Source organism: Populus trichocarpa, chromosome 5, assembly GCF_000002775.5.
Source record: "Populus trichocarpa isolate Nisqually-1 chromosome 5, P.trichocarpa_v4.1, whole genome shotgun sequence".
Classification (NCBI taxonomy): domain Eukaryota; kingdom Viridiplantae; phylum Streptophyta; class Magnoliopsida; order Malpighiales; family Salicaceae; genus Populus; species Populus trichocarpa.
Window position 1 is genome coordinate 12,839,435 of NC_037289.2, and position 12,834 is coordinate 12,852,268.

Below are 12,834 nucleotides of genomic sequence, written 5' to 3' on the forward strand. Positions count from 1 at the left end.
GCACAAGTAATATAGGCACAACACATAGGCTCATACTCTCATGAATGTATCCCTTCTCCATCAACTCATCAATTAGCCTTTAAAGCTCTTTTGCCTTTTTAGGATCCTTGTTAAATAGAAAGTCCTCAAGTCAAAAGTAAGTAAATAATAAAATTTGAAAGAAATCATGATACGATCCAAGCAAGGTCAAATTTGGATTTTGGCATAAAATTTCCCACCATCCAATTTAATACTATTGATCATAACTCTAAATCAAACTTTTGGATCGAGCTAAAACTTTACCTGAAGATTCCATATGTATTTTTCTATGTTAGGGTAAAATTTCAAGTGGATCGGATTTTAGGAAGATGTAGGTCAGAATAAGTTGTATGACTTTTTTTTATTTACTTCCTTTTAACTTGTGAATTTTCTATTTGGCAAGGATCCTTTTTCTACAAGAATGTGACCATCCAGTTTAATGCTATTGATCATAACTCTAAATTAAACTGTTGGATCGGGCTGAAACTTTACCTAAAGATTTCAGATGTATTTTGCTATGTTGGGGTAAAATTTCAAGTGGATCGGATTTTAGAAAGGTGTTACGATGTAGGTCAAAATAGGTTGTATGACTTTTTTTATTTACTTCCTTTTTACTTATGGATTTTCTATTTGGCAAGGATCCTTTTCCTACAAGAATGTGGCAGCTTGTTTTGGGAATTTTCTAGTTCTACAAAGATGTTTTATGGGTTGCAACATAATTTTAATGTGTGGCAATGATTTATTAATATTTCAAATTCCTTTTCTTACTAAGATTCCTTATCCATCTTAGCTACACAAGGAAAAAAGGTCTGGTTAGCTTATTTTAGGGAATTTTCTAATCCTACAAGGAAGGTTGAAGGAATGCAACAAAGGTGTTTTTTTATGTTTTGAAAGGATTCTGTAAAGCTACAATTAATTTTCCTAGACATACAAGGAAACTAAAGAGAGGCAACTTCAGCAATCAATTTTCTAGCTTATTTTGAATATATAAAGATGACAACAAAGACCCTAGTATTTCTATAATGAAAACTCCGTTCATGATATTATTTCAACTAGGAGATTTATTATTTTCATTATGTTTGGGCTTAATTAATACTTAGTTTTCAACTAAGATCCAAGGCTTATTTGAATCAGTATTTTAATCTTATTAGTACAGGTTTTAGGTCAATTTTATAAGTGGACCGATTTAGTCCACAAGGATAGTTCCATTAGAGTTATTTTCTAAGAGTATTTAAACTCCTTGTTAGCCTAAAACTTGGCAATCATTGAAAAAAAATTATAAAATAAAAAATTATCGATATTCATAATCATGAAAATTAAAAAACATTATGAAATGGGTTGCACATGAAGAGAAAAGATAAAGAAAGAAATAAAAAAAAATCTTTGAGGCATATTGAAGCTCTAATTACGACATCACCAGAACCATAAAAAAAATATCGATAAGACAAGTTCAACGACACCATAAAATATCACCAACAATGACCTGAGTGTGTCACACTTGCTGCCCAAAGGTGACGGGTGGCTCACTTTCCTTTGGCGGCAAGTGCGACCCACTCGGGTCACCGTCGATGACCTTCCTTGGTGTCATTAGATTTGTCACGTCAAAATCTTTCCAATTGTACCAAAAGTATCATAATCGGAGTTTTGATGTGTCTCTAGGATCTTTCTTCTTTCTTTCTTTCTTTTTCTTTTTCTTTTTCTTTTCTTCTCATTGTAATTTGTGATGAGAGATGAGAGAGAAAAGAAAAGAAAAACAATAAAAAAACATCGAAGGCACATAAAAACTTCGATTACAGCACCACTAGTACTTTTAAAAAAATCAAGACGAGACGAATCTAATGACACCAAGAAAAGTCACCAACGGTGACCTAAGAGGGCCACACTTGCAGCCAAAGACAAGTGAGCCACCCACCACCTTTGGGCGACTAGTATGGCACACTTGGGTCATCGTGTGTGATCTTTCTTGGTGTTGTTAGATCCGTCTCATCAATATCTTTCAAATGGTGTTGGTTGTATCGTAATCGGAGTTTCAATGTATCTTCATGGTTGTTTTTTTTATTTATTTTTTCCTCTTATCTCTCTTCATGTGCAGTAAATTTCAATTTTTTTTTTTAAATATCATGATTCTGAATAGTGACAGGTTTAAATGTTGGGTTTTTCAATCACGACATCTATAAAATATGCTAGTTTACTAATTATTATTTTTTAAAAAAATATGTTATTAAACTAGTATTAAAAAAGACTGCTAATAACAAAAAAATAGTCGTCAATTAACGGATAAAAATCTTAGCCTTTTTTTTTGTTAACCTTGAGTGTCCGAGTCAACTTACGCACACCTCGACTAATTCCTCGAGGCTCTGAAGATAACGACTATGTAAGCCTCCAATGATCCTGAAGTTTGCGACACTTAAACTGGTGACATCTAAGAATCAAACTCAAAATCTAATTAGTTGAGCTATATATCTCGGAGTTAATTTAACTAATAGGTGGCGGGCCTTGGGTTGTAGCTATGTGTGGATAGTTAATAAAAATAAATAAATAAATGGAACTCACCGTACGCGTGCCTACGGAGGTAACAATCAACTGCAAATAAGATAGCTTATAAGAGTTGGAGTTTACGGTGAACGAACGGCTAAGGCAAACCGTAACGGACTCAAATTGGGATTGCCAGTCACAATCATCGGTTGAAGTTGGAACCGCCAAAACAAAAGTATAAAGCCACTGCCGGCGAGAAATAATTCCTTTTTCCCATTTGCAAAGGTTAATTGTAACGAGACTGCGACCAGGCAGATTTTCTATGCTGACCTTTGTTTTAACAAGGTTGCCTGAATGGAATAATTTTAAAAGGCGTAAAAGAACAATTTATCAACTAATTAAGTAGCTAGGATGAATCATTTGTTTCATTCTAAATGTTTTTTTTTTTTTTAGATAAAAGTGATGGTGGGATAAAAGACCTCTATTTGTTGGGGTATAAGTATATAAATTAAGTCGGTTAATCAAGTTTTAAAAATTATAATCCAACCCGTAATATCTATTTCTTAATTATTATTTTTTATAATACTTACAATATTTACGTTACCCGACTCTTCAATAGAGTGAAATGTTAGAAAAGAAAAGGAAAAAAAAAGAGCTGGGGAGGGGGGAATTATCAGCATAATCGGGGGGCACTGAAGTAAATAGCTATACATACACAAAGAGACAGAGTGATGAATAATTAGGAGCCACTCTTCCAGTCTCCATCTCTGTCAGAGCACCATTTTCTATATATTATCTGCATTATATATCAATACTGTATATGGGTGTTTGTCCTATAACATTCCAAAATTCAAAACCCAACAACACCACTCCTCAGCTCTCAATCTCTGTCTCACACTCAATGGGAACTGTAGAGGTAGAGGCACCGCCAAGCAAAGACCTTGACATAGACGAAGAAGAGCTCTCTCCAATAGAACAAGTCCGTTTAACAGTACCCAACACGGATGACCCGTCTCTCCCAGTATGGACTTTCAGGATGTGGTTCTTGGGCATTCTCTCTTGCTGTCTCCTTTCTTTCTTGAACCAATTCTTCGCTTATCGAACTGAGCCTCTCATCATCACCCAGATTACCGTCCAGGTGGCAACTCTCCCCATCGGACGGTTTTTAGCTACTGTGCTGCCTAAAACCAAGTTTAACATTCTTGGTTTTGGGAGTAGAGAGTTCTCTTTTAACCCTGGGCCGTTTAACATGAAAGAGCATGTTTTGATTTCGATATTTGCTAATGCTGGTAGTGCTTTTGGGTCTGGTTCAGCTTATGCTGTCGGTATTGTTAACATTATCAAGTCCAAGGCGTTTTACGGAAGGAACATCTCCTTTTTCTCTGCTTGGGTTCTCATCATCACCACACAGGTACTCGTCACATCTCTCTCTCTCTCTCTCTCTCTCTCTCTCTCTATATATATATATATATATTCCTGATTTAGTTTTTTCTTTTATAATGCCTTTAGACAAAATATGAAAATGCTATTGCAAAAGGTACTGTTAGTTCTTTCTTCTTGTCATTCCTTCCTTTCTATAACTAATTTAATTCTAGCTAGCTTTTGAGTTTTGCTAATCTCGAGCAGCTAACAAACCGACAAGCGATGATGTAATTGTGCAGGTTTTAGGGTATGGTTGGGCTGGGCTATTGAGGAAATACGTGGTGGAACCAGCTCATATGTGGTGGCCTAGTACTCTTGTTCAAATCTCTCTTTTCAGGTTTGCCGTCTTCTTATTAGCTTGATTCTGCAACCTGTGGACTATTCCTGCTTACAATTAACAGTTGTTCCTAGTTTTGGATTGAATACAAAGAAATACCAGCTAGCAATAATTGTTACATCATCGTTGCAACAAATAAAGTTACTGCAGTGCTCACATGTGATTTTTTGCCGTCTCAATATTTGTCCTAATATATGTCGTCAGCTCCCCTCGAAAAGCCAGCAGTAATATTGTCTTTCTCTCTCTTTTATAGATCACCCTGTCTGTCCGTGACTTTTACTCTTGGGAAATACGGTCGGTGATGGCAGATATGCCAGTTAGATATGTTGACTGTGCTGCAAAGAAATGAAGCAGCTGATTTTGTTGCCATGGCAGCCTTATTACCTCCAACAAAATTACTACTTGCTTGATTGCATTTTTCTTTTCGACTGTAAAAGAAGCATATTATCTATCATTTAGTCTTTATTCTGAAAAACTACCTGACCAAGTTAACCAAAATAGTCTGAGTTAGCTTCCATTATAATTTTGTTTACAAGGTTGTTAGTACAATCACAAACTTAAAAGGGATACATTTATGGGAATTGCAGGACATTGCATGAAAAGGAAGACAAAAACGAGCACCGTATCTCACGAGTGAAATTCTTTGTCATTGCAATGACATGTAGCTTTCTCTGGTACTTGTTGCCAGGGTACCTCTTCCAAACATTACAAAGCATTGCTTGGATTTGCTATGCTTTTCCACATTCAGTCACTGCCCAACAGATAGGGTCTGGCATGAGAGGTCTAGGAATCGGAGCCTTGACATTGGACTGGTCAACAGTAGCTTCGTACTTGTATAGCCCTCTGCTTACTCCCTTCTTCGCTATTGTAAATGTCTTCGTAGGGTATGCACTGATAATGTACGTCGTAATTCCAATATCATACTGGGGACTGAATGTATACGATGCCAAGACATTTCCCATTTTTTCATCGCACCTGTTCGATGCACGAGGTGCATCGTACAACATTACTGAGGTTGTTAACGACAAGTTCGAGTTAGATTTGGCACAGTATGATAAGCATGGGAGGGTTCATTTGAGTACATTCTTCGCTCTCACCTATGGATTTGGATTTGCCACTATTGCAGCCACTCTTTCTCACGTGGCTTTGTTCTATGGAAGGTAAGCTTTTGCTCATTCTTTGCTCATCCTCTACAGAACTGCTTAGGTTTATTATTTTATTTCCTTGTTGAATAATTGGGAAGAAAAAAAAATTGAATGACTTTTTGAATCCAAGTTTCGTTTAAATTAAGACATGATTTGGATTATTAAGCGAGCATAGAGGCCTTTTCAAGTAGTTAAAACTTGTTAAGGCTTTTCTCTGATTCTTACATATTATGGATACGTGTTTAATTTACTTCAACACTAGTACAGGGAAATTTATGATCGTTACCGGGCCTCTTATAAGGGAAAGGAGGATATTCACACAAGACTAATGAAGAACTACAAGGACATACCTTCCTGGTGGTTTCATGGGCTTCTAGCCATGACATTACTAGTCGCCCTTTTCCTCTGCATCTTCTTGAAAAAGGAAGTTCAAATGCCATTTTGGGGACTTCTGTTCGCAGCTGCCCTTGCCTTCATATTCTCCCTTCCTATCAGCATTATTACTGCCACCACAAATCAGGTAATCTGAAAATTCAACTCCCATAGCTCCATAACCTGTTAAGTCAAATCAATAATATATAAGCATTGAGGAAGATATTTCTTTGATCAAGCAGATCAATAGTAGATCGGGGTCTGTTTACTGTGTAAATGTCACGAGAACCAGAACTTGCACCTAGTATTGACAATTGTTTTTTGCAGACACCAGGGCTGAATATCATTACTGAGTATGCAATGGGAATCATATATCCTGGGAGACCTATAGCCAATGTTTGCTTTAAAACCTATGGCTATATGAGCATGGCTCAGGCAATTTCCTTTCTTAGTGACTTCAAGCTAGGACATTATATGAAGATTCCTCCAAGGTCCATGTTCCTGGTTCAGGTAATCACTTTCACTGGGGACATAATTAACAATGATCCCATGCATCTTCTATTCATTTTGTATCTTGTGTGCGTGGGTGCTTGAATGTTTCTGCTTGCTAATTATACCTGATAAGGGCTTAATTTTAATTGCATCAGTTCATTGGAACCATCATAGCTGGAACAATCAACCTTGGGGTGGCATGGTGGCTTCTGAATAGTGTTGAACATATATGCCAAGATAACCTCCTTGCAGCAAATAGTCCTTGGACTTGCCCTAGTGACCGTGTGTTCTTCGACGCATCTGTCATCTGGGGTTTGGTTGGACCTAGGAGAATCTTTGGCTCCCTCGGAGAATACGCGGCCCTCAACTGGTTCTTCTTGGGAGGACTGTTGGGACCCTTTATTGTATGGCTACTCCACAAGGCATTCCCTGGGCAATCTTGGATACCACTTATTAATCTACCAGTGCTCCTGGGAGCAACAGCGTCTATGCCACCAGCAACAGCAATAAACTACAACTCATGGATTTTAGTTGGAACAATCTTCAATTTTTTCATTTTCAGGTACAGAAAGGCCTGGTGGCAGAGATATAACTATGTTCTATCAGCAGCTCTTGATGCAGGTGTTGCCTTCATGGCAGTTCTTATTTATGTGACGGTAGGGCTCGAAAATAAGAACTTGTACTGGTGGGGTTCTGATCCTGATGTTTTTCCGGAGCACTGTTCACTAGCAACTTGCCCCACCGCAAAGGGTATCTCGGTTGATGGGTGTCCAACATTCTAGCTCTCATGGTAGTCTCAAGTTTTTTAATTCTCAACGAACGCGCAAGTTTCCCAAGTTTTCAGCATTAATGTGTGTCTTTACATTTCTTCTATATACAGCGGTGCTCTTTTTCATGTCTACATTATTATTGAAGCAAATTAAGAAAAATTAAATTGCAGCAAAAATTTAGGCACTTCCCCTCCTCAGTCACGGCATGTCGTTCACTGTCACTGATATTATTTTATTTTTTTCGAATTGACTTGAATACTTGATAAGTCGTCCATGCATTCAAGACATGTCAAGCCTTTTTTTTTTTTTTTTTAGTTTAACGTGGGTGTCCGGGCCAGCTTGCGCGCACCTCGACTAATCCCACGGGCCTTGAAGTTAACGACCATGTAAGCCTCCAGTGGCCATCATATGAGCAACTACAGGGCTCGAACCTGAGACCAAAGAGGGAGCAAACCTCTTGGTCCCAAGCTTTTACCACTGGGCCACCACCTAGATGGCCTTTCTTAATTAAGCGTGTCAACAACGAGTAGATGTGGCTCTAGCTATTCTCAAAACGAAGCGGGAGAACATGTTATTGGTTGGAAATACGGTATAAATGGTGTTAGATGAAATTTTAAATTTATTTTAGTTTAAATTTAATTTTTTATGTTTTTAGATTGTTTTGATATGCTGATATCAAAAAAAATTAAAAAAAATTAAAAATATATATATTATTTTGATGTATTTCTACATAAAAAGCAATTTGAAAAGCAACCGTTATCACACTCTCAAACACTCTCTGCATTGGCAAACGAAGATGGTGGAAAACTGAACAGTATTAGCATACGTTTTATTTTTATTTTTTACTGACTTTCAGGCAACGTGGATGCATGTGTGTGATGTTTTGTTACTTCCAATGTACGCGGAGAGTACATTTTCATTTTCTAATATTTTTAATAATATCTTCCGGATAAGGAATTATATATAGAAAAATGATTAGGTTTTTCTCCGGATTAAATTTTTTTAACATGAAAATATAGTATATAGACTATAGAAATTTTTTTGGTATTATTATTAAATTTGGTATATCAATTCAAACTTGCAAATTCTTAATTTGACTCTTTGCTTAACATAAGTTTTAAATTAAATTGTTTGGAAGTTTTCTTGTTGATTAGGCAAATCCAAAGAAAAAAATAAATATGCTAGCTAAACCTGTGACTCGGGTTATAAACTCCAATGGATTACATTAATTTTTTATTTTATTTTATAATAAAAAATACAAAAATCTTCAGCTCCTAGATCTCCTTGCTCAACATATGAGAGCATTCACTAAAGCTATTCTAGCCACTCAGAAGTAGCTAATAGATATTCCATTACACATAACACAACCAATAGCACAACTTGCTCAACTGGTGCAACAGGCTTAACTTCATCATCTTCTAATTAATGATGATAACCTTAGCTAACTTTAATTATTCTCTTAGGTGAACGACTTTCTTGTGCTTTCTTAAATAGAAATACATCTTCACATAATACAACATTCTTTAATTTAATAATAGTATTAGGATAAATATTCTTAATACTTGACTTGTGATCAAGAAATCGATATGCACTACTATTGTAAGTATATTTGATAAAAACACAATACATGATTTTAGGTCATATCTTGACCTTTTTGGGATCAAATACTACAATCTTCACAAGACACCCCCCACACTTTGAAGTATTTATAGGAAAGTTTTTAACATTTTCATAGCTCATATGGTATTTTTTTTTTATCTTTTTACGGAGTACTTTATTAATTGTATAATTGGATATCAGAACTGCCTCCCCCTGTAATTTATGAGGTGCTCTCAAATTTATCAATACAGAATTCATTGTTTCTTTTAAAAGTTTGGTTTTTGCATTTTGCAATGTCATTTTATTGAGGTAGAGTGGTAGTTTGGTGGATAATATTATTGTGAAAACAAAATTCATCAAAGGATGCTTCATGCTCTCCATATTTATTGCTTTTCATTACTTTTATCTTTTTATTAAGTTGATTTTTAAGGAGTGGTGGTTTGATGAATAATACTATTTTAGAAACAAAACTCACCAAAAGGTGCATCGTATTATTCACATTTATCGCTTTTTATTACCTTTATCTTTTTATTATGTTTATTTTCAACTTATTTCTTGTAATTTTTAAGTATTTATTTAAATATTTTAAGATCATCATCTTTACTTCTAAGCAAATAGGTATAACAATATCTTGTGCAATCATCTACAAAAGTAATATAATATTTTTCCACCGCTAGTTTTCATAAACTATAAATCATAAACTTTTGAGTGAATTAAATCTAGGGTTTCACTAATTCTTTCAATTATTTGAAAAGAAGGTTTTGTGAATTTTGATTATATACAAACCAAAAATTTATGATTTTTCTCAAAAATGATACTTAGTAATAATTCAAGGTGAATTAACTTTTGCATAAAATTATAATTCACATGTCCTAACCTATCATGTCACATATCATAAAACTCAAACAAGTGAGAAAAAGAGGTATCATCATCATCATCATTGATTATAACGATCATTACATTTATTTTTAAGAGGCTATTATTGTGATACCACTTTCTTAAAAATATTTTATCTTTGGAGAGTATAAATTTGTCACTCTTAAATATCATTTTAAAATATTTTTTGCTCAACAATGAGTTAGACACTAATGTTACTAATATGAAGCATATTATGAGGGTGAAAAGCTTTCTAGAAGTCTTCTTCAGCATAACCTTCCCAACACTTAATACCTTGGAGATTGATGAATTCTCCACGTATAAGTGTTCTCCATTCACTTCTTTATAAGTGGAAAATATCATATTTTCAGAGTATATATGTCTTGTTATATTAGAATAAACCTACCACTGCTTGAGGATTATTGATTAGGTTCATTTTTAAAGCGATGACAAATAAACTTATTCCAAAACTTATTTTGAGGTGATCAACCTCAGTGATATTAGCTTGAATAGTCTTTCCCTTTTTAAGATTTCCTTGTTTAGCTCTATTTCTACAATTTTTAGCTAAGTGTTTAGTCTTGCTGTAGATAAAGCATTTTCTATTAAACTTATTGGCAATTCTTTTCCTCTTTATATAAGCTTTGTTGTTGTTGTTGTTGTTGTTGTTGTTGTTATAGGACTTTCTTATTTGTTCTATTATGTTTGCTTTTAAAGGTCATACTAGAAGAGTTGGCTATTTTTTTTATATATAATTTATTATCCTCTTCTAACATTAGCCTCAAGATGAGATCTTCAACTTCTATTTTCTTGTGCTTATGTTTAAGGTAATTCTTAAAGTTTTCAAAGATGGTGGAAACTTTTTGATAATTACAATCACTTGAAAGGATTCATTTAAAATAATACCTTCAACATGAATACCTTGTAAAATGAGTTAAAACTTTTAAACCTGACTTGTAATGGTCCTTGAATCGACCATCTTGGAATCCAAAAATTTACTGACTATGAACCTTTTCATGCCAACATCTTAAACCCTATATTTTTTGTCCAAAGTTTTGCATAATGCCTTTAAACTATTGATTCAAATATAAACATCATATAATGTATGACCCAATCTATTCAAGATATATAATGCTTGCATATGAAATCGTTATGATCCCATTCATCAACAACTACAACAATTGTATGATTAAATTTATTATATAATAACTTTGTCATTTTTTTGGTCAAGAATTTTACGAAATTCAAGGTGGTCAGATAAAACAACATATTTTGCCACCACCTCTTGAAGTTCAATCCATCAAACTTTTTATGTCACTCTCCATGCACCAGAAATGGTGATGGTGGAATCTTCCATATCAAATCGAATTTGTCAAAGCAACATTGATCAGGACTACCACATCTTGTGTTGCAGTTATGATTATTTCTATATGGAAAATAGCCAAAAAATTTATAAATAAAAATTTTGGCTTCTCAAAAGAAAATATGAAATAAATAAAATAAATTTGTTTACCAACTATAAAAAGCTAAACAAATTAACAAAAAAAAGATTATATCTATGCAAAGTAATATTAATGATGTTTTTGATAGTTTTAATTCAATATAGTATCGTTTTAACATGCATCATAACAACATAAAATCACGTGTAGCTTAAACTCACTTTACTTAGATTATTTCTCCTTAAAAAATTTTGATACCTTGAAATCTAAATTTAACTTTTCATATTCCTATTGTATAAACTATCAGAAAATATTGTTATTTTTTATGTAAGAAAGAGTATTTTAGATTTTCCAAAACATATCAGCTAAGAATATTTTGAGATTAATATTTTATTCATTGTTTCATATTAAAAAGTTTTTTATTGAAAAATAAACTCAAAAAGAGTTTTGATGAAAAAAAGGATTAAATCCAACTTTTAATTTTAATTACTAAAAAAGAGTTTATTAACCATAATTTGGAACAAAATTTCCAACAGATTTTGAAGTAGCCACCACTGAAATAGCATTAATCTGCAAGCCAATCATCATCGGTGACAAAAGAAAGAAAAAGAGAAAAAAGAGAGAGAAGAAGGGGTGCACATGTAGCTGATCACGCGAGTCTACGCAACACATCGTTTGATACGTGTTCAACTTTACATAAAGTAGAGCCAGCACAGCAGTCAGCAGGGCTTCGCGATTCATCCACCATGCACTGTTCTTTCCATGCCGATACCTGGACGTGGTTGGCATGAAGGATGTTGCTTCCTTGCCGACACAGATTTTGAGTGATCGAAGCTGGTAGGTCGAGAAAACTAACCATCTTACCAATCTCTTTTTGACACGACCTAATAATGCTTTATGCTGTGCTTTCTTTAAAGAAAGAAAAGTCTGCTTCTTTTAACGAGGGACTTTTACACGTATGTGTTCCTTTCTTTTTTTAAAAACAAAATTTAAAAATCCCGCACATATCTTGCTGTCAGAACACTATTTGTCAGTCGCTCTGTATATTTGTTTTTTGTTTTTTTTCATTTCTCTCCCCACTTTCTCTTCTTGAATCCTAATTTGGGTGACAGGTCATAAACTATGTGAATGGACTTTTGTCTTTGTTTATGGTTGAGTATTTTTTTTTTTAGTATATGCAATTTCATTTTTATTTATATAAATTTTATACTTTATTTTATGGTATTTTGCATTCAAGTTGTCATTAAAAAGCAAATTATTTATTTCCCGACAATTGACACATCATTTAAACTTTATAATCTCTCTCAAATAACATAGGTTTTTTTTTTTTTTTAGGATTAGTGACTGATTGAGAATGTTTTTCTAAAGGACTGATATTTAAATAATATATATTTTTTATTTTTTAAAATTTATTATTAGCACTGGTACACCAAAATAATAAAAAATATAAAAAAATAATCTAAAAATAATAATAAAAAAACTTGTTAAAAAAACCATCCCAAACACCTTACACACAAAAAAAAAAAAAAAAAAAAATCTAAAACCTGCGATTCTACATTTCTACCTGGTTTGCAGCGCACATGATCATAACGCGCCGTGAAGATATAACTGGTCGCCGATTGAAGTAAACCAATGTGCTACCCACAGTAAAAAGGCATCTGTCCCCAAAACGAATAAAAACCATTTTAGGAGAATCTGAACCTCCTAGACATTTGAATTTGTTCTTCTTTCTTTCTTTAAGCGAAAAGTACACCGGATTATTTGATTACGTGTATAGATTGGGTGGGGGCATCCCTAAAGCACTTGAGTGGGCCATCTCCGGTTAGACCTCTCGTTTTTACTTAAAAAAATATTATTTTATTTTTTAAAATTAATTTTTGAATAAATATATT

The 12,834-nt window shown here is 33.8% G+C and overlaps 1 protein-coding gene across 1 annotated transcript; it reads left to right on the plus strand.

Annotated features, from left to right (window-relative positions):
- The first annotated feature begins 3,266 nt into the window (after window positions 1-3,266).
- On the plus strand, window positions 3,267-7,215 carry LOC7476446 (oligopeptide transporter 4). Its single transcript, XM_002306483.4, has 6 exons — window positions 3,267-3,904; window positions 4,155-4,252; window positions 4,840-5,412; window positions 5,665-5,917; window positions 6,097-6,279; window positions 6,417-7,215. Exons 1-6 carry the CDS (start codon window positions 3,314-3,316, stop codon window positions 7,041-7,043), a joined length of 2,325 nt encoding a protein of 774 aa, XP_002306519.2. The 5' UTR covers window positions 3,267-3,313; the 3' UTR covers window positions 7,044-7,215.
- The last annotated feature ends 5,619 nt before the right edge of the window (window positions 7,216-12,834 follow it).